The sequence below is a fragment of the Pseudorasbora parva genome, chromosome 4 (genome assembly GCF_024679245.1).
Source record: "Pseudorasbora parva isolate DD20220531a chromosome 4, ASM2467924v1, whole genome shotgun sequence".
Taxonomy (NCBI): Eukaryota; Metazoa; Chordata; class Actinopteri; order Cypriniformes; family Gobionidae; genus Pseudorasbora; species Pseudorasbora parva.
In genome coordinates, this window is record NC_090175.1 from 2,151,814 (window position 1) to 2,174,769 (window position 22,956).

Below are 22,956 nucleotides of genomic sequence, written 5' to 3' on the forward strand. Positions count from 1 at the left end.
GAGAATGCTCAATAATAGCTTTTGCCAAGTTTTTAGAGATCTTCATAGACCTTCTGTTTCTAATGGGAGTCTTCAATTCAAACATAACTGAATGTTTTTTTTATTTATAATTTTTACAAAACAAAAATTGTCTTCTTTTTACACTTTTCAGAAATATTCCTGTTCAGTGCAAACTTTTCTTAGATTGAATTTGATACTGAAAATGTCAATAAGATGTCCCAGCGGGAACATATTCATGGAGTGTTTCTACTTTGTTTTAGTTCAAAGCATTATGTTGGTTTGTTTGGATGACTAGTTTTTCCGGCATGTCTAGTTATCTTTGAGAGATACAAAAGGGTTGTTGAACTAAATGTCACCACATTTTCTTCACACGTTTCAGATATGTTTGGTAATCTGCTAGTGAAGCTTTGATGGTATGAGGATGAAGCTTGCGAGATTCAGAACAGTAGATGCACATGCGCAAACAATGTCTATATTTATGGGGAAGTCGGAAAGCAAAAAGCAGCACAGAAAAAGAGTGAAGTATGACCTGTGTTTATAACCAGCAAATTTTATATTATATACTAAATATACTTATTGCTAGGCCATTGCCAGCAGCCCTATCACCCTGTAGCCCAAGACTGGTTTGCCACTGAAGCTAAGCAGGGCTGAGCCTGGTCAGTACCTGGATGGGAGACCTCCTGGTAAAACTGCTGTTAGAGATGTTAGTGAGGCCAGCAGGGGGCGCTCACCCTGTGGTCTGCGTGAGTCCTGACACCCACATCTATAACACAGTATAGGGACAGTATACTGTAACAAAGGCTGTCCTTCGGATGAGATGTTAAGGCCAAGGTCATGACTCTCTGTGGTCATTAAAAATCCCAGGATGTCCAAAAAGAGTAGGGGTGTAACCATCCTGGACAAATGTGCCCATCAGCCTCCTAATCATCCCTATATCCTGATTGGCTTCTTCACTCTGTCTCCTCTCCACAATCAGCTGGTGTGTGGTGGGGGTTCTGGAACAATATGGCTGCTGTCGCTAGGCCTGTCACCATAACAAACTTTGCTGGACGATAAAATTCTCCAAGAAATGAATGCGATAAGCGATAATATTGTCGTTCTGAGACCATTTTCATCTAAAATAATGATAATGGCATAATAATGCAGGTACACCTTTTCAAAGATCACTGAACTTTTATTTTTAAAGACTATTTAACACTGATAATGAAAAACATTTTAAATATCCACAATAAATAAACAAAACAACCAAAAACAATAAAAGCTATGGACTCAAAAAATGCACTTGAATAAATACAATAAATAAAATGGATTAAAACTGCAACGGATGATTGTGTTTTAGGTGCATATTAGGGGCGGCACGGTTTACAAAACCCACGGTTCGGTTCATATCACGGTTTTAGGGTCACGGTTTTCGGTTCTGTGCGGTTCTTGTTGTTGTTTTTTCTTTTAATCGTTAACACATTAAATAAATTACTTCAGCATATGATATATAGCTATCCACAATTTAGGATACAGTATTAAAAAAAACTTTATCATGTAATCATGCACAAACTGATCTCGACTTGACCATCTCTGAGGACTGAGATTTTGATACAGCAAGAGAGAAAACATTGACATGCTTTTCATTTATTTGGCAAAAAGGGAGATTGTGGAGGCCTATTGCTATCTCTACAGCACTTATGTGTCTTTTTAGCAAACTGAAGAATTAACTTGCATTATCAAACTGCCAACTTCAGTGCAGCTCTTTGCTTTTACTCGCCGCGTCTGCACAAGCACGAGCATGTGCGCGGCAAAAATGACGTCAACGCGGAGTGCGCGAGACCCCATTTCGCTTGTTTTCTCCAGAACGACTTTACAGCCAAATCAAATTTTGTTGCAATATTGTCCTGTTTATCACTGTGAAGCTGCTTTGAAACAACCATCATTGTAAAAGTGCTGTATAAGTAAAGTTGATTGATTGATTGATTGATTGCCGGTGTGCACGTCAAACGGTGTGCGTGCGGCTCCACAACCAATGAAGCACGAGTTCCAGGCGAATCTGGCCAAGCATGGCGTCTCATCACTCAGTCTGCGTGTCGAGTATAAACACCTCCCCAAACAGACGATGCGCGTGCAGTCAGCGAGAGAGACGAAGAAAACAAACAAGCATGCAAATAGAAATTATCGTGGCCGGAAAAATTATCCAGCTCATTTTTTTTTATCATGCAATTAATTGATTTATTAATTGATTTATTAATTAATTTATACAGGCCTAGCCGTCGCATCATCCAGGTGGTGCTGCACATTGGTAGTGGTTGAGGAGATTCCCCCTTCCATATGTAAAGTGCATTGAGTGCCCAGAAAAGTGCTGTATAAATGTAAATTTAACAAATTATTCAATTATCTCAATCTTCAATATTTGCTTTTCCACCATCGGGCTGAGTGGTTTTACGAACAGTAAGGAACGGTTCCAATTAGGTTTATGACAACTAATAACTCTTGCATTACCAATAAAAACTAATGACACATTTGTATTACTCTAAAAAAAGCTCCATCATCAACTGCACAGTGGAAAATTAAATTACTGTATATCTGTACCGATTGGCCCAGAGCGGCACCGAATGCAACAGTTGTGTGGTTTGGCCTGACATTGGCAAAGAGGCTAAGATGAATTGTGATGAAGCATGAAATCATAATCACATCATGTTGGTCTGTTTGACCAGCAGAGATCAGCTGAACGATTAACAATATTTGATGAGACTGAGCTGGACGATGAGACATTGTTTTCTGCAGAACTCCTTTATAGCTGATGATATATATATATGGAAATCAACTGCATGCAGCTGAACAATGACCGTATTTTCTTTTTTAGAGCTGCTTTACAGCAGAATTTAACTCAGTTTTGATCATTGAATCATTATTTTCCTGTTAGTCACCGTATTGTATAAATGTGACCTTACTTACTGTAGTGCAACTTCAGAAATGTTCAGTTTAACACATTTTTACGAAGATATTGACGTATAAAAACAAAATAACTTCATATTTTCTGTTTGCCCAGGAGAAGTGAGTGATGAACGATGGCATCTGTTCAAGAGCAGCTTCTGGACACACTGGGTGCTCTAGATAGAGAAAAGCTGAAGAGGTTTATTTGGCACCTAAAGCATCATGGCTATGCTTCAAATGCTGATCTGGAGAACACAGACGTCCTCAACCTAGTGGACAACATGGTGGTGCGATGTGGACCCAATGAAGCTATGAAAATCACGATGGACATCCTGACGAAGATGAACCAGAAACATCTTGCTGAACAGTTAGAGAATAAACACAAAGGTAACGGAGTGGTAAAGTAACTCTGAATCAGTGTTAAAGTTAACAAAATAATTAAGTAATTGATTAAGTAACTAACCATTAGTGGTGACACATGATGATAAGCAAAATCACTGAATGAAAGGAAAACATGAACTACAACTGACTTCAGTCACAGCCTTATGCCGAGTTCACACTGCCCGATTTTAGTTAATCAAATTTATTGAAAATGTTTGGTCACCATTATGGTGATCAGTATTTGCTTTCGTTGGGCAGTTTGATTTTTGGCTTTTTATGACAGTTTGTGATTTTTGTAAGTCTTAACCAAAACACAAAATTTGTTACAAAGGATGTCAGAAACAAAGACAATCAGGTGATTATAATTATCATCATCATAAGGTAGAATGATTCGCTAATCTCATCACTTAAGATATATGATAACATCTTGCAATTATGTACAAATCTTAAGTAAATCTCTCTTTCTCTGAAAAACCATTCCAGTGCTGATCAGCAGATGCCGTGACACTGCAGTCAGTGTTGTTGTGAAAGCTGATTCAGGTGCAAGTGTAAATGCTCCTGTTCTCACAGGAAACACTTTCACAGGTCCAGTAAACATCACTGTAAATTCCCCAGAACACGGTAGGTTTACATCCATATGACATGTAAAGACACTTATTGATTTAAGTAAATGTTATTAATTAGCCATCATTAGTGATATTGTCTCACTTAATACTTATACATATTTTGTCCTCATAGCGCAGCAAAAATCTGCAGAAAGGGCAAAATTCCAAAGAGAAAAACAAGGTGAACCAACATCACACTCAGACATCCCTCATACCCAGCATACCTGTTTAGTGGTGTAATGATGCCTCAGATTGAATTATTTGTCCTCAAAAAAAAAAAAAAAAAAACATGTGGCTTTGCCTCAATAGAGGCTGTGATAGGATACCTGGACCAGTGGACCAATGGTGTAGCAGCATCTCAAATGTTGCTTTGGTGCCTCTGAAACACCCGATTTAAAGTCTGTGATCAGAATGATTTGGTTTAACTCCTCCAGAAACGTCTCACACGATTGAGTTCCCAAACACCAGCATCCCGACGCAAGAGAACATGACAGCGTTTGTTTCGTCTGATGCTCTGAGATGACAATTACAAGATCGCAGTTTCAAATTTTTTGAGCTGCTTTTCTCTTGGACACTTAGGGCCATATTTTCTAACAGCTTGTGCCAGTGCAAACCCTCTTGGCGTTAAACTACTGTCAGGATTTACTAAAGACACACAGTGAAAAATTTGTGCTGGAAAGATGTGGACAGGTATTTTTTTGCAGCTAACCTTATTGTATATGTATTTGTAGGGGATGCAAAGTTTATGGAAAGAGTATTTAAATGAATCACGCAAGGTGATTGCTCTCGTCAATTTACTGGTATTTGTGTCATTATTTACCAAAAAACGCATCTTAAGCCCGATGCTAATTTGCAGATGCTTACTTATCTAGTAAATGCATCTTGATTTAATAATTTTTAGATATTTGGACTGGAAACAAGAAAAAAATACTAAATAAGAAGAGCATTTTTTTGCAGTGCTACTCTCTAGTTTAATGCTTTCCCCGTCATTGACAAGATTTTCCACAATTTATTACACAATAGAAAATCTCCAGAAATTCATGTTTTTACTTGGTAGCTATTACACATCTTCTGAAAGAGTACAACACCTCCTGATCAGAACTCAAGCAGAGGAGAAGCTGAAACAAGAGATAGAAGCAGTGATCATGTACATGCAAGCTAACTCGATCATCAAACATTCAATAGCATAAAAATCTTAAACTTTTTAACATTAGAGAAGTAAATGTAAAACTCATGAAGTTCTATCTGTGTCCTATGTGAAAGCTTTTCTCAGCTTTTTTATAAAATGTGCACACATAGGAAAGGGGCAGCTACAAAAAAAAAAAAACCTTTTACTTTCATTGAACTTAGACATAATTTTGACATTTACAGGACTTTCACATGTGACTCTTTCAGTAGCATGAATCTGTCTCCACTAGTTAATAATGATGATCATGCTGATGTGGAAAATCACATTTGTGTTCTCTTTTTTTCTATTCTCTTTTTTTTTTACAGTGATATTAAGACTGTGTGACTTTTTGAAGACTCACAAAACCAACATGAAAGAAAAAGCAGAAAATATATTTGAGGGCATGAAGGAAAATGAAGTTAATCTGAATGATGTTTATACAGAACTCTTCATCACAAAGGGAGATATAACAAAAGTAAATCATGAACATGAGATACTGATGATTGATGATGCTTTCAAGTCCCAGAAGACACAGGACAGACCAATTCACTGCAATGATATATTTACATTGTTGAGGGAAAAGAAAACTAAGAAGAAAAAGGTTGTGCTGACCAAAGGCGTTGCTGGCATTGGCAAGACGTTCTCTGTGCACAAGTTCATCCTGGACTGGGCCGACGGAAAATCCAATCAGGATGTGGACTGTGTGTTTATGCTCCCATTCAGAGAAATTAACTTGATTAAAGATTATAAAGAGATCAGTTTCCATGAGTTTCTCCTGGAATTTTGCCCTGAATTGAAAGACATGGAAAGCGCAGAGTTTTATAAAAAATGCAAACTGGCGTTCATCTTTGATGGTCTTGACGAAAGTCGCCTGGAATTGGATTTTAACCGCAAGTCAGTCAACTGTGTGAATGAACGGTCATCTACTGATGCTTTGTTTACAAGCCTTGTTAAAGGGAAGCTGCTTCCATCGGCTCTCGTCTGGGTGACGTCACGACCGGCTGCGGCCAATCAGATTCATCCTGAGTACATAGGATTGTTCACAGAGGTGCGCGGATTCACTGACCAGCAGAAGGAGGAGTACTTCAGAAAAAGGATCAAAGGTGAGGCTCAGGCCTCCAGAATAATTTCGCACATCAGGGCATCTCGTAGTCTCTACATCATGTGCCACATCCCTGTGTTCTGCTGGATCACGGCCACAGTACTTCAGGAATTTCTAATTGTGAACAATGGAGAGAACATCAACACAACACTCAGTGAAATGTACATCCACTTCCTGCTCATACAGATGAACATGAAGGGCCAGAAGTACAAAGGAAAACCGGAAAGAGAACGGACTAAGCTCTTGAATGAAAATAAAGCACTGATTTTAAATTTAGCCAAGCTAGCGTTTCAACAGCTGAAGAAGGAAAACATTGTGTTTTATGAGAAAGATCTGAATGAATGTGGTATTTATGTGAGTGAAGACTTTGAGTCCACAGGAATGCTCACAGAGTTCTTTAAGAAGGAAGCTGGACTTCATGAGATGAAGGTCTTCTGCTTTGTGCATCTGAGTGCTCAAGAGTTCCTTGCTGCAGTGCACGTGTTCCTCTGCTACCTGAACAAGAACATGGACGAGTTGCAGTTTTTCTTTGATGAGCCCCAAAAACATATAACATTTCAGGAGCTAATAAAGAAGGCTGTTCATAAAGCCATGAAGAGTCAGAGAGGACATCTGGACCTTTTCCTACGGTTTCTGCTGGGCATTTCCCTGCAATCCAGTCAAAACCTCCTCAAAGGCCTGCTCACACACACTGAAGACACCACAGAGAGCATCAGACAAATAAGTAAAAACATTAAAGAAATACAAGATACGGGTTCAACTGCAGAAGAAGCTTCAATCAATCTATTTTACTGCTTACTTGAGATCAAAGATCATTCATTATATGAGGAAATCCAAAGATATCTCACTTCAGATGCACATCCAGAACGATACCTCTCATCTTCAATGTGCTCAGTGCTGACGTACGTACTGTTGATGTCAGAGAAGGTTCTTGAAGAGTTTAACCCAGAGAGGTTCACCAGACAGTACTGTGCGAGTCTTTTCCCAGCTGTCAAATGCTGCAGAAAAGCCATGTGAGTATTTTCATCAACTGCTTAATCCAAGTTTTTAGTCTACATCACTAAACAAATGCATGACACAAATCATTTTACTCTATATTTATATTTTTACATTCAATTTAGCAGATGCTGAGTAACTGAGTAGAGCAATAGAAGCTGATAAACTAACAAAAGGGCAACAATTAAGTGCTGTGACAAGTCCCAGGTAGTTTAGCAAAGTACACATAGCTAGTATGTTTAATTAATAAATGGAAATAAATTATGGACTAGAAATAGAATGAAAAGTGTTAGTATTCATCTGTTTACCTTTTAAAAAACAAAACAAGAAATGGCACACCCAAAAATGGATACAGTTCATGAAGCACTTAGCAGATTGTAGGCAAGTCAAAATTAATTATTGTCACTTATTTTTTTAAATGAACCATTAAATATATTCACTGCTGGTAACAGGTGCATAGGGCTAGCAAGCATGTTAGCTTAGCATCAAAACTACAATTTATTAGATTAAACCGATGTTGTTTCGCCAAACTCGCTTTATAACATCAGTTAAGTGTTTCCAATAACATTCTGTGATCTTATGTAGATTTGTATAACAGAATGGGCCTCATTTATGAAGCGCAATCAGATTTTTGTGTAAATTGTCCGTAAGGCATTCTGGTGTAAATTTTCATATTAAATCTGCAGTAGGGAGTTTTTAGCAAATGTTGACTTAGCCTGAAAATTTGAACAAGCACAACTCCCCATTACAGCTCCTCCCCATTACAGCTTCTCCCCATTACAGCTTCTCCCCATTACAGCTCCTCCCCATCACAGCTCCTCCCCATTACAGCTCCTCCCCCATCACAGCTTCTCCCCATTACAGCTCCTCCCCATCACAGCTCCTCCCCCATCACAGCTCCTCCCCATCACAACTTCTCCCCATCACAACTTCTCCCCATCACAGCTCCTCCCCATTTACAGCTCCTCCCATTACAGCTCCAAAATACGTAATGTTTTGAGGGCCAAGTTTGTAGTCAAAGTATGGGCAGGCCATAGTCAATGTAAATCATATTGTTGATGTTTCATCCGTCTGGATGCCACAGCTCCTCCACATTTACAGCTCCTCCCATTACACATCTCCCCCTCCACAGCTCCTCCCATCCACAGCTCCTCCCCATTACAGCTCCTCCCCATCACAGCTCCTCCCCCTCCCCAGCTCATCCCCATCACAGCTCCTCCCCATTACAGCTCCTCCCCCTCCACAGCTCCTCTCATCACAGCTCCTCCCCATCACAGAACCTCTAGGGCCACCGATGACGGCGGATAAACAGTTATGGCACATTCTGGTACGGATGAAACATCAACAATATGATTTACATTGACTATGGCCTGCCCATACTTTGACTACAAACTTGGCCCTCAAAACATTACGTATTTTGCAATACATGTAATGTAACTATATGACATTGCACTATTTCTGTAAGGAATAAATAGCTAGTAAGATAATATAATGGTAACTAACATTAAAGTATGCAAGTAATTATTCTATCGATATGTAATGCTAAATAAGGTTTGCTAGTACATTATTTAAGCAACATGACAAGCCAGTGCATTAGTAGGTTTCAATAGTTGCTTTACACAGTGTGTGACATTTTATCTGTATGTCATGCGGCTAGAGTTTTCACTGAATTTTGAGTTGTGTAGTTCTTAAAAAATGAAATAAATCAAGCAGGGATACTTACTTGTCAAGCAGAAATCTGGATAACTCTGCATCGGTGTTTAATCCTTTCAGGACACTTAGCTCCCTCCACCTTGGAAAGCCGCTCCAATATTTACCCTTGTTTTATTTCGGGCTCTATCAAATTATTTCTTTTTGTCTTTTTTATCATCGTCATCTGTCTTTGTCCACCATAATCAAATGCGGTACACCGGTAATCTTGAATTTGAACGCCTGTACGCACTGAGCATGAGAGGGGTGTGGTCAGCGAACACAAGCTTGATTGACACTGCTAAGACACTCCTTCTGGCTCTGATTGGTTGTGTCTCGTTCTACTGTCAGGACATAATGACAGGTTTAACAAATATGTAAAAAATAAATTTTTACAAAAGTTACCTACTGCAGATTTCATGAAATGTTTGTGTTTTTCAAAATGTTAGTTGGTACGAAATACATTTATACCTGCTCCCTGCCACGTGTAAATGGTTCAATCTCTACAGCTACAGCAAGCATTTTACGTTAGTCAACATGGCCATAATTCCAGGCCTTCTGAATGGCACTGTCCTGTACATTCTCTGCCCTGTGCTTCATGAAGAACAGACCAAAGAAACATTTATACATGTGAAAAAAGAAGCTAATAAACACATGATTCCGATGGTATATCGTATTTTTTTGTGAATTTCATGCGATTTGGGCTATTTTAATATCAACACTGGATGGTTACTGTATACATTCTAAGGAGATCAGGCGATTAGCTCCATATAAAATGTTAAATATAACATATTTTAACATTATTATATGACTAAAATACACATTAGATTGTGTTATACACATATTCAATGATAAGTATAAAGTGAGTTTTGAGTGAAAGTGTAATATTAATCTTTTAAATTATTATGTAGCTTGATGCTAATTGTAGCTCTACTGCACCTGTTGCTCCAGGAGCTACATTGTATTTCACATCCCTTTTTGTCCCGGGAGTACTTTTGAATAATGTTTTGTTTTCTAGAAAGACTTCATATTATAGGTGAACTGTGGGATGAAAGTGGTGTTGATGGGCAAGCCATTTAATTCCAGAATAATGGCTAATAATGGCTGAATAAAAACTAAAGAATAACAAGAAAACAATAATAAAGATTAAATCTAAAAAAGTTAGTTTATTTGGTGAGAACAATAGAGCATGAATTGAGCAGTTCTCCATGCCAGACATTAGACAAATGAGAGACTGCAAATGGATCTTTAAAAAGGGCAATAAAATATTTCATTAGCATCTTATCAGCCTTTTCTAAAAACTCACCTGACCTGATCTTATTAAATTATTCACATAATGCCTAGTTTTATAGACAAAGTACTAACTGAATAATAACTGTTTGAATATAACTGTTTTTGCAGATTTATGTCGTCTGATCTCACTAGTCAGCATTGTAAAATGTTGTCATCAGTTCTACAATCTTCAAACTCTGTCCTGAGAGAGCTGGACCTGAGTAACAATAACCTGCAGGATTCAGGAGTGAAGCTGTTCTCTGAAGGACTGAAGAGTCCCAACTGTCAGCTGCAGATACTGAGGTTTGGGTGGATTGATTATTTGGATATGATTATACAGTATGGGTGAGTTTCACCAATAAGGATTAATCTTAAATCTAGATTAAATCAAGGTTTATCTAATAACTCTGTTGTACCAAACTTAAAAATGATTGACGGTGTGAAGAGCAGAGATAATCACTCCACCAATCATGCCAGTAGTTTTTTCTTATCTCGGTTGTTTTTTCATGTATGGTATGCTGCCATATTACTCCATTAATAATAATAACTATATTTCAAGGCTTATGAAATTCACTCATGTTGACATAATGTCATTGCCTGCTTGGGCAGTAACAGTCTTTCTACCTATCAGTTTAGGTAAATAGAGGTTTTAATCAACCAGATTAACAAATAATAGATTTTTTTAAACTGTGCTTCATTTTAACGTAGGCTACCACCCTATGTTTCATAACTTTGGCTGCTGAAATTCTTTCATGTGTTTATTTTGTGTAATGTATAAGGTTTCCTCTGAAATAATTTGTTATTATTGTGAAAGAGGGAAAAAATGGGTAACTAGAGGATATGTTGACAATTTTGAATACACGTGCTGTTGAAAAGCAATTAATGCAATCATTAAAGTTCATAAAAAAATCTAAAAACTAGGGGTGCACAAAATTCACTTAAATGTGATATTGCGATATCGATATTAATTTCAATATTTTTAAGCCTATTTAAAATTACAAAATGTACAGAAAACGCATCAAAATAGATTAATAATAAATAAACTTTTTCTTACAACACAAGGTTTATTTCAAGTGACCGTCATATTGGACTGGTACGACATGAATAAATAAATAATAATCACTTCTACAGAACTGGACATGTTTTACTGGTTGTATAGTAAAAAATAAATAAAGAGCATATTTAACGAAGAGAACATGCTGTACTGCTTGTACACTTTGTTTTTGTCCTTCAAAATACTATAATAGTTAAGAGACAGACATAGCTAAAAATGTGTACACTGCTGCTGTATTATTCTGCTTGTTCACATTTTATTATGTAGCTGGCTAACTTGCAATATTTTTCTTTGTTGTTAATTTTTTATTCGTACACATGGTATTCTTTTGTTCTCATGCATATGTTACCACTATTTTAATTAATTTTTATGTAAAGCACTTTGAATTGCCATTGGGTATGAAATGTGCTATACAAATAAACTTGCCTTGCCTTGCCTTTGCGTGAGACAGTGGTTCATCCGCATATGTTATTCAGCGCGGCATCGCACATCAGGCCCGTATAGAGAGCTTTATTCAGGCCATTCAAATTCTGATTTTGGCTGCCTCTGAAATCATAGATATTGGACTACCTAAGAAGTTCAAGTAAATAGGCTACACTAGAAATCCGCGCTTATTGAAAAACTAAGCAAAATTCATGCTGCCGGCGCATGGACATTTTCCTTGACAGCGGATATAACTCTCAAAACTCTGACATTTTTAGCCACACAGATAAAAGGACATAATTATAAACTATAAACTGTCTACTTTTATTTGTCCATAATCACAAAGGTCGTTAATTCAGAGAACAGAATATTTTGCATGCACTCACTCTAAACACTGTCTTCATTTCAAAAAAGTTTTTTGTTTATTAAACGCAAAGTTATTAATTTTTAAATTTCTAAATTCAGTTCATATTTTTAACAAACGAAATTCAAAGCCAAAGAAAACACAAAAAAACTTTGAGTTACCACCATGCAAATTCAAACATTTCGTTCTTTTAATTAAGTTGGCTTGGGAGAGCCAACTTACTGAAATCCTAATAAACTTATTATTATTTTTCTGACTGAAATTTCTGACTCTATATCTCCTCCTAAAGCTTTAACTCTATAAACTCCAAACTCGACTCAGACCTTCAGACTGTTCTGACTTAGTGTGCTAAATCTTTTCTAACGGATCCGACTTACGGTTTTCCTAAAAATTACGATTTAAGCTTGGAAAAACTTCCATAGACTTAACATTATGGAATGTTAAGATTTTCAAACTATCCAACTTTCAAAAATTAAAATCTAAACACTGAAGCCCAGACTCACTCAAACTGATATTCTGTGAACTACAACAAAGCCACTGAGTCTCATTCAAAACAAATGTGTGTGTGCGGGCAGTCGTCCGTGATGGGCTGCCCGCGTTACTTTTATTTTGTTTATTTATTTTGATTAAGTTTTTGAATGTTCGCCGGTTCCCGCCTCCTTCCTTCCCATCTAAGAACCCCGTTACACTAATCATATTAAAAGTAAATTGCTTTGCATTGATAAAGTAATCAAAATAAAGTAATCCAAACAACATTTATAACTTATAACAGTAAGCAATTACATTTCCAAAGTTACCTTCCTAAAACTGAATGTATGTGAGATTCAACACATTGTTTCTGTTGTGTGACTGTGGAATTTCTTTGAATTGTCATGAATTTAATTCTACTTCCTGTCATTCCAATTCAAATTCAACTTCCTGTGGGGTGGAGTCAATTGAAATTCCAATTCATGAATTGAATGGGGGACAATTCTGAAATTCTGAATTTTGCACAAGCCTGCCTATCATAAAGGAATGGGAGGAACAGTACTTTTTTTTCAGTGGGCAGATAATTCCACAATATTAAGCTCTTATGTAGCTATTCTTCATGAGCTATACCATGCTCTAAATGTACAAAAAAATTGATAAAATAATGATTAAACCAACCAGCGCATTTTTGTCAGCTGCAGCATAAAAACCGATCCAGACAGGCTTCATTTGCAGTGATGACGATCTTGCTAGCACCACTGTAAACAGTGATAAACGCACCAAGATTTGTTCAACTCATTCTGTATTTGACACTCGTATGATGTGGGAACCTTAAAGACAGCTACTATCACTAGAAATACTGTACATTTATTTTGTAGAAACCTAATAACTGAATATGTGAAAGTTTTACTCTTTCCCCACCAAAAACAGAATGTTCCGTTTTTTGTTAGAAAACACTTCCCCGCCAAAGACGGAATGTTTGGGTTTTCCGTGATTTCACTGTTATTCTCCAGGGCAGTGGTTTTCAAACTTGTCCTGGAGGCACCCCAGCCCTGCACCTTTTGTGTGTCTCCCTTATTTATCACACCTGATTCAACTCATCAGCTCGTTAGAAGAGACTGCAAGAACTAAATTGGGTGTGTCTGATAAGGGAGACATACAAAATGTGCAGGGCTGGGCACTAGTACGCATCTTCTGAATGAGTACAGAATCTTCTGATCAAAATGCAGATGAAGACGACGCAAAAAACAAGCAATAGTATGTAAGCAAATGCAAATGTATAATAACATGATCATCAACATCAAACATCATATAAATCAAAACTGCCTAATGTTACTGAATGAAATGTCGACCCAGAACGAGCTATAGGATTATGCAAGCAGTAGGGGTGTTGATGGACTCAATCTACTTCATCTGTGTTTGGTCATTACTCTGAATCTGGTCTGGATGGAGTTTGGCAAAAACTTGATTTTCTCAGCTTTTTTTCAAAATTTTGCTTTTTTATGAAACTTACCCATATTTAAGTGTTGATAAAAAAATAATGGATGAAGCTAGAAATTAAAATTAATAGAATAGAAATTAATAAAAAAATAAATAAAAAGCAGAGGGCCTGCTCTTTCATTTGTTGTAAAATGATCAAAAACCCTGGCGGTGGCTGGCAACTTTAAAATGTATATATATTTTTTTTACTTTGGCGGGGAAAGAGCTAATAGGAGTAAAATCTTTCTTTCTTTCTTTCTTTCTTTCTTTCTTTCTTTCTTTTTCTTTCTTTCTTTCTTTCTTTCTTTCTTTCTTTCTTTCTTTCTTTTCTTACCACATGCTTTGGTCTGATAGACTTGGTTTTTCCAGGCAGGGCCTCTTCTGACCATTTTAATTCCCTATAGGCAGCCACTATTTGTAATGGTGTAGTTATCAGATGTGGAAAGCAGCAAAATATTTTCTCCAGTGCTGTGAATGTGGTTACAATAAAGTCAAGTCTAATTTATGTATTAAGCACTTGATAAAATATAGATTGCAGATCAAAAGCAACTTTACAGTAATAGTTAATCAGACAGTGATTATCAAATTATGTACACATAAAATTGTTTTAACAAGTACTTAATCCTCTATTTTCCTGTTTAGATTACCATGTTGTAATCTCACTAGTCAGTGTTGTGAGAGTTTGGCATCAGCTCTTCAATCCTCAAATTGTGTCCTGAGAGAGCTGGACCTGAGTTACAATGACTTGCAGGATTCAGGAGTGAAGCTGCTCTCTGATGCACTGAAGAGTCCGAACTGTCAGCTGCACATACTCAGGTGAGCATTTCAGACTATATATATATATATATATATATATATATATATATATATATATATATATATATATATATATATATATATATATATTACAATTACATAACAGTGTTTCCCAAAGGTTTGAAAACAATGTGTGGTGGTGGTGATGGTGGCGGTGGGGGTGGGGGTGGATAAATACGTTTTAAAATTTCACATTTACAGAAATCTATTATTTGACCATGTCTAAACATGTGTTTTTAATATTTATTATTCAATTGTAAAACCTACAAATAAGTAAGCAGTTTTGATCTGCAATATGTTGAGCAAATAGACTATTTATTTATTACTATTATTCATACTTGTTGCATAAATAGTATTCAGAACCAAAAGATCTCCTTAAATATAGAACATTTATTTAATTGAAAAATAGTTAAGGTATATGGTCAGATTTGACCATAATAGTAAGGAAAACCTCAGGGCCAAATACAAGAAGAGCATAACATTAATGTTAACAATGTTGCATCTCCATCGATCTCCATAATAAAATGATACTGTCAATGTGGTTGATGTCATCATCAATGCACACTATGCTGTACTGTTTACCAAAAATTGCTGCAAATACTTGTATAGTGAAGCTGTTGTCTATTCAAATGTATTGAGAGCGCTGGTTTGTTTAGAACAATAGAGAGCGCCGTGATCCACGTGACCACGTGCACCGCCGTGAGATGAATGCATGTTGCAACTCTGTTTTTCAACGGTTTTAACTGTTATGCCACACTAAGTGCGGCAAAATGCTATTTGTTGTTTGAATTTCGTATTAACTTTTTTTTAAATGTAAAGCTTAGACTTTGTTTCATATGAAAAACAATTTGGATTTTCTTGGGCAGAGTGAGACGGTGAGACAGAGCCTGAACGTGTGTCTCACGACAAATGTGTAAATTAGCAACCCTGAGACTTGCAGTTGAATGCAATGCACCGTGCGTGCGAGAGAGACGGGTGAGAGACGGAGGGAGAGCAGGGAAAGGAAATGCAGCTGAACGAATATGCTTATATGTGCGTGCTTTAAATAGTGTAAATTTTTTTTATAACGAAACAATATGTGGCAGTGTTGATTCTGTGGCGCATCGCCACAAATTAGTCTATGTGTGGGAAACACTGCATAAAACAAAATATAAAAAAAATAGAAACTCTTATCTACTCAACTTAATTATAATTAACTGAAACTGAAATCAATAATTCATTCTTATTAAGGTATCTGGAAAGTGATTGAACACATACATATGCAATTTATCTTTACTTTCAGCAGAACATGTTGGTTTATATTGAATATATTCATAATTACTAGTTGTTATACGATTCTGTTTAGACTGTCCAACTGTAATCTCACTGAACATTGCTGTAAGAGTTTGTCATCAGCTCTACAATCCTCAAACTCTGTCCTGAGAGAGCTGGACCTGAGCACCAATGACCTGCAGGATTCAGGAGTGAGGCTGCTCTCTGGTGGGCTGAAACATTCAAACTGTCAGTTGGAGATACTGAGGTGTGTAATAACATAAAAATAAGATGTCCGCACTAAGTTTATGTTGTGATGTTTTGGCCCGTTAACAGTTTAAAAATAAGATATCTGGTCAGTAAAAATTAATCTGTTCTGAAGTCAGCTACTATTGTAAGTCAGAAACACAAAATGGAAAATATTTGTCTCAACTTCTGATAGGATTGACATTAAACTTTCAGGCTCAGTATAAGGACCAGCTACATGGTCCAAGGAAATAAAACAGAAACATGTGCTAGAAATCCAGCCTTAAACAGAAATTGAGTAGACAATTCAGCCTTTCTATCAAGAGAAATAGAGGATAATGTTCTCAGACATGCCGCCATTATCTGACAGAAATTTGCATAAACCAGTACCTGAAACTGTTAGGATGGATGCAATAACATGGCTTTTAGTGCTCTGATTTTATTAACGACATGAATAACATGTACATGACTACTGTGACCATCCATTCGTTCCAGAAAGCAGTGGACTACGCCCTCACCTCCTCAAATATTTCCATCACCATGTCAACAAAGGTGCCAAAGAGACAGGAGGGCAAGATCGGTGCATCCAGGAAAGAAGACTTATCTTTCTCCTTAATCCATGAGAACATAGAATGGCCAATGCAGGTCTGTGGTGCGGCGTAGTCCCACCATCGCGTCCACCCCCATAGAATGCTTTACCCACAAGCCATGAGTTGGTCTAGAACAACTTTGAAGGCAAAGCTAGAGCGTTATTTGAAGATTTCTCACCCTGCATGAGATAACCGGCTAGTGCTTCCTCCACATCTTCAAATACCCATGATCTACTCAATCCCTCCACATTCAAATAGCTCAAATGCTGAAAGGAAGACAAGACACAAGTCATGAGACAAGTATGGTTTCTTCCATGACTTCTGCACTTCATTGTAAAGATCAGGAAGAAAAGGTTGGCTCACCGGGAAGGATACATATGGCCTGCTAGTAAGTGTTGGCCAAATGACCACAAGCAACTTCCTGTTTCTCACAAGTCCAAGTTAAGCTCATACTGTGTGTGGCACAGGCTATTATATCCAGTAACTCCCCATAAGCGAGGCTGATGGGATTACCAGACTGAATAGATACATCCTCACTCAGTCATCCAATCACTTCCATTTCCTCCAAACAGAATGACACCAACAACATGCTTTCTGCATAATCAGGCGAATTCTCAGAATTTACTCTGATCTCTTGAACTTGCCTGAGGAGATCAGATAACAGTCAACGCTTCCCTGAATCCCTTGTTTAATTTAACATTCGGGTTACAAGTCCGACTCTCTAGCCATTTGGCCACTGCTGCCCCAATAGCATAGCCACCATGCTGGCTCAGCAGCCACAGGGTGATTGTCCTCCCCCCCTGAAAAGAGAGACAAACACGATCAGAGCTTCCTTACCATGAATTGTAAAGAGTAAACACATCTAGCTCCTACGAGAGATGAGGCCGAGATAGATGACACAGAGCTTGTGTGAGTCCTTAGGTGTGAGAAAACACCTACACAGAGGAATAAACTGATGAAAACTCTCCCAAACACAAAAAAGCTAATTACGTATTTTGTAGGCATCCTTTTATAATTATGGATACTCCGCTCATAGACTGCTGTCAACCAACAGATTGGCATGTTTGGTGCATGTGTTCAGACACCGGTCACATTAAGGGCATTCCCCATAGACTCAAGACATCACTATTTTCTGCAGAAATGCTTTATAAAGCTGAATTAAATTTATTTTATTATTGATTAACTCTATAGTTATTGAATGGAACTGAATCAGCAGTAAACTGACTTCAGAACAGTGATACTATTGTCTTTTTAGAGCTGCTTTACAGCTTAATTTAAATTGCTTTGCATCATTAAATAATGTTCCTGTTGATGACTGTAAAGCTGCTTTGAAACAATCTGTATTGTATAAATGCTTGTAGAAATAATGGTGACTTGACTTGCTCTTGGGCAATTTTGGAAGCCAACCTGAAATCTTTGGAAGGCATAGATTTGGAAATAGTTTGTGTGAAGTATTTGTAGATTAAATTATGTTTTGATCCATCTGTAGGATCTCAGGCTGTATGGTGACAGAGGAAGGCTGTGGTTATGTGTCTTCAGCTCTGAGGTCAAACCCCTCACACCTGAGAGAGCTGGATCTAAGCTACAATCACCCAGGAGATTCAGGAGTAAAGTATCTGTCTGACAAATTGAAGGATCCGAACTGCTCACTGCAGATACTCAAGTATGTGGAACAAAGTTTAAAAAGCTTTTCAATTGTCAATTTAGGTCTATATATTAATATAAAAGAACTATATTTTATATAATGGTTTCAGTTAATTGAGATGACTAATTCAGACACCAAAATTAACTATCATATTTCAATCATATTTTTCAAAAGTGGGATACAAGGACACATAATGTTATCAGTGTAGTGTAAAAAAAGTATAGATGTGTGAAGTATTTGCACGCACTTTGTTATAACAGCGCTGCTTTTGAATGTATCAGAATGTAATATACATATGCACCTTGCAGAATGTGCAATATTATTTGAACAAAATAAGGAGGATCATGCAAAAGGCATGATATTTTTTTTATTTAGAAATGTGCTAAATAAAGTCACATATTGCCCACAAAATTTAAGTTGAATTTATAAAAATTACCCATTCAAAAGGTTGCATACACTTAATTCTTAATATTGTGTCATTACCTGGATAAACCACCTCTGATTTTTTTTTTTTTGTGTGTGTGTGTGATGGTTGTTCCTGAGTCCCATGTTTGTCCTTGAGCAGTTAAGCTGCCCAATGTTCTTCATAGAAATCATCTAGGTCCTAATAAATATTTGGTTTTCCAGCAGCTTTGCATATTTGAAATCTTTCCAGCAGTGACTGTATCATTTTTAGATACATTTTTTTTACACTGAGAACAACTCAGGGACTCATACGCAACTATTACTAAATGTTCAAACATTCACTGATGCTCCAGAAATAAACATGATAAACATAACCTTTTAAATTCAAAGATATGGGTAAATTGTACATATTAAAAATAAAATGTGATCTTTAAACAAAATAATAATTAACAATAAGAAAAAAAATTCACTTTATAATTTACAAAATGTATCTTCATACTGTTCAAAAGTTCAAAACCTTTTGTAATATTTATGAATGAGTCCCTCAGTTGTCCTCTGTCACTAGGGTTGGGTACCGAAACCCGGTGCTAATATAGCACTGGTACCTATACAACCGGTGTGTACTGTATGTACCGGACCGAATAAGAATGCAGATCTCGGTTCCTCATTTCGGTGCTATCATACATGCTTTCATGCTTTGGCTGGCGCTGAGCCAGGGACAGACGCACTCAGCGCTCGTCACATATCACAATGATTCAGTGTTTTCAACCACATCATGTTTATTTTAGGTTTCAGACATTTAAATGCACATAAGGAACGTTAGCATGTCTATGGAAGTGGCAATAACAATCCTTTCTACCAGTTATAATTTCACTGTGTTTTATTCATATCAGACACACATTATATAAGTTTATATATATATATATATATATATATATATATATATATATATATATATATATATATATATATATATATATATATAGTTTATAGTAGTTTATAGTAGAATAGTTTACTCTATTCTTCTCTGAGTTCACCGGTCAATTACTTTCATGTATTTTGTGAGACGAGGATAAATTTACGTGATTTAAATCCGACAGATCCGTTTCTTTGAGGCGCAAACTCACATGATGGCGCCCATTGCGCATTTATAGATCAACTAACATGATCATTATGACAAAACAGATTCACTTACACATATTTGAAATTCAGAGTATAGATAGCTCATGACATAGGTAACAAGTTTGTGAATATTTTGAATAAAAAAGAAAAAACTAAATAAACCGATACAGCTGAATTCTGAGCTGTCATACAGCGCTATTGGGGCTGCTGTGTGTCATGTGAGAAGCTTGACGCGTTGCCTTGGAAACAATAACGAGTTCTAACATATTTAGCCAGAGAATATGGTCATATTAATGCAAAATAATGCTGAACTGAAGCTGGTTTATAGCAGACCAAGACTACAGACTACTTTTCTGTTATTAGTGCTGTAATATCAGTAGTATTAGTGCTGTTATTTAGTGTTAAATTGGGCCTATTGTAGTTGGTTTAGCTGGCTTTAGCTTTTACTGTGAATTTAAATACTTTAAACTTTTAATAAATTGTTCAATTTAAAGAATAAAAAAAATCTATTAAAAAAAACTTTATTTAATGTCATCCACCGTTGTTTTGTGGCTCTTTAAAAAAAAAAAAAAATCGGTTCAGGCACCATTTAGGCACCGGTACCGTTTTAAAAGTACCGGTTTGGCACCGGAATCGTAAAAAAACTAAATGATACCCAACCGTATCTATCACACACACAAAGTAGGATTTAGGAGCGAATGTGAAACATAACAATTTGTTTAGGAAAGTCCAAGCAAGGCAGAGTTCAATTGTCAGAAGAAGCTTGTGCAGATAAACAGTAACTCTTGGCAGTGCAGGGATGACAGGGATTACAAAAACCTTGTAATTTGTATTTTGTCTGAGTAGTTACACTTCACATTCTCTGCAAATGTCACCTCTGTAATGTTGGAATCATGTTGGTGAATCTTTGTATTCATCTTGGTGTCATACAATTTTTAAAATTGTTTTGTATTCAATTTATACAACAAATCTAATGTAATAGTTTGGTTTATAGTGCAACCAAAATGTACTAAAATACTTTCCTTGTTTGTAGAATACATGTGAGCACACATCTTTATTTTCAAGAAAAGTTTCAAGCTCTTTTTTTCCCACCAAAAAGGCCAAAATTTGTGATAAAAAACTAACAACCTTAAAAAGCAGCGATGAAGGTTTCTCTCATTGACTATCTATAAAAATTTGTAGAGCATTTCTAAGAATATAGGTGCCAATTTACAGCTTGCGTAACAAAAAATACTGTCATGATTTACTTGAAAATGCAACCTAAGCCTATTTTTATTTTTTACAATAATCAGATAACTGTCATTATTTATTTATTTTTACAAAAATTAGGCCAAAATGGAAAAGCCATGAATGGAAAAAATAAGTACATCCCATGATTCAATAGCTTGGAGAACAACCTTTAGGAGCAAAAGTTATTTATATGAATGTTTTCTATATGAATTTATCAGCTTTTCACATCATTGTGTAGGAATTGTGGCCCACTCTTCTTTAGAACATTGTTTTAGTTCATTGAGGTTTATATATTGATTTAGAATTTGAAAACATGTTCACCGTAGAAAAGGTGTATGAAGTCATCTCTATTAATTGCATTTTTTTTTTTTTTTTTTTGAGAATCTTTTGTTAAATCAAGGAAGTGTGACATTGGCCCTTGTGTATGTGAGAGAAATAGTTTAAATTTGTATTAAACAATGACAGTTAATGTGTTTATAGTGTGGATCATGGAGGAGAGCTAATGATGACAGCAGGACTACAAAAGTGTAGGTCTACAAACTCTCTCTCTCTCTCTCTCTCTCTCTCTCTCTCTCTCTCTCTCTTTCTCTCTCACACACTCACACACACACACACACACATACACACACACACACACACACACACATCAAGTGATTGTCATCGTGTTCTCGTTTCTCTGTCATTGTTTTCAGATGCTTGTGATCTCACACTGGATCCAAACACAGTGAACAATATTCTCGTTCTGTCTGAGAACAACAGGAAGGTCTCACAATCAGACTCCCGTACTTCATATCCTTATCATCCAGAGAGATTCGAGCAGGTTCCTCAGGTTATGAGTCGAGAGAGTCTGATGGGACGTGCTTATTGGGAGGCTGAATGGAGTGGGTTTGGAGCTCGTATAGCAATGACCTATAAAGGAATTGACAGGAACAGTAATTCCTGGTTTGGAAATCATGGCATATCCTGGGCTCTTTATTACTATGATTACTTTTACTCTGCTGAAGGAAATGGCAAGTCCGTTTCAATACCTTACCACACTAGCAGAGTAGCAGTGTATCTAGACTGGTCGGCTGGCTTTCTGTCTTTTTATAACATCTCTGACTCAAACAAACTCATACACTTACACACATTCAAAACCACATTCACTGAACCCCTCTATGTTGGAATCACCATTTATAGTTCTACAGTGTCTTTGTGTCAAAAAACTAAAAACTAAAAGTGAACTTCAAAACTCCAACTCCCACAAACGTTCTTTCACTCAGTTGTATGGTTTCCTGTTTTCCCAGATATTTGGGAGCAGTAGCAGTGCCACCAGTAGTTAAGGGTACAAGTAATCAGTGTTTCCTGCACTGCTGCTAAATGTACAGCACTACAGCAAAGACAAAAGCTATATAATGGAAAAGCTAATAATGGAAAACTGAACCAAACACAGAGCTTAAATAGACCAAACTAATAAATAAAATCCACAACAGATGTAACAGATAATCAAACAATGAATCACTAAGGAAGCTAACTGAAACACAGGTAACTGAACTAAACATGCGCCAGACCAACCCATAAACAGAAACAAAACCTGAACCTGTAACATTAACTTATTTTAATGAGTTAAAGTAATGTCAAAAACATGTTGCCATGACTTATCATAACAGGTGTTGGTTATAATCTCGGTTTGGTCGAATGCTGTAACAGATAGAGTAATTGAGAAAAATTAACATTTATGAATGGGAA

General features: G+C 36.6%; 1 protein-coding gene across 1 annotated transcript; it reads left to right on the plus strand.

The window, feature by feature from the left end:
* The first annotated feature begins 3,056 nt into the window (after positions 1-3,056).
* On the plus strand, positions 3,057-22,464 carry LOC137073663 (NACHT, LRR and PYD domains-containing protein 12-like). The gene is made up of 9 exons (XM_067442370.1): positions 3,057-3,309; positions 3,874-3,924; positions 5,403-7,191; positions 10,265-10,438; positions 14,566-14,739; positions 16,085-16,258; positions 18,316-18,489; positions 21,709-21,755; positions 21,921-22,464. The coding sequence occupies exons 1-9, from the start codon at positions 3,057-3,059 to the stop codon at positions 22,442-22,444; spliced, it is 3,360 nt and encodes a 1,119-aa protein (XP_067298471.1). The 3' UTR covers positions 22,445-22,464.
* The last annotated feature ends 492 nt before the right edge of the window (positions 22,465-22,956 follow it).

What these genes read in the sequence shown, in the direction of transcription:
- LOC137073663 (XM_067442370.1), top strand. Translation starts at nt 3,057, where the DNA reads ATGGCATCTGTTCAAGAGCAGCTTCTGGACACACTGGGTGCTCTAGAT. An exon ending in TGTCAGCTGCACATACTCAG is followed by an intron (nt 14,740 to 16,084) that starts GTGAGCATTTCA and finishes GATTCTGTTTAG; the next exon opens with ACTGTCCAACTGTAATCTCA. An exon ending in TGTCAGTTGGAGATACTGAG is followed by an intron (nt 16,259 to 18,315) that starts GTGTGTAATAAC and finishes ATCCATCTGTAG; the next exon opens with GATCTCAGGCTGTATGGTGA.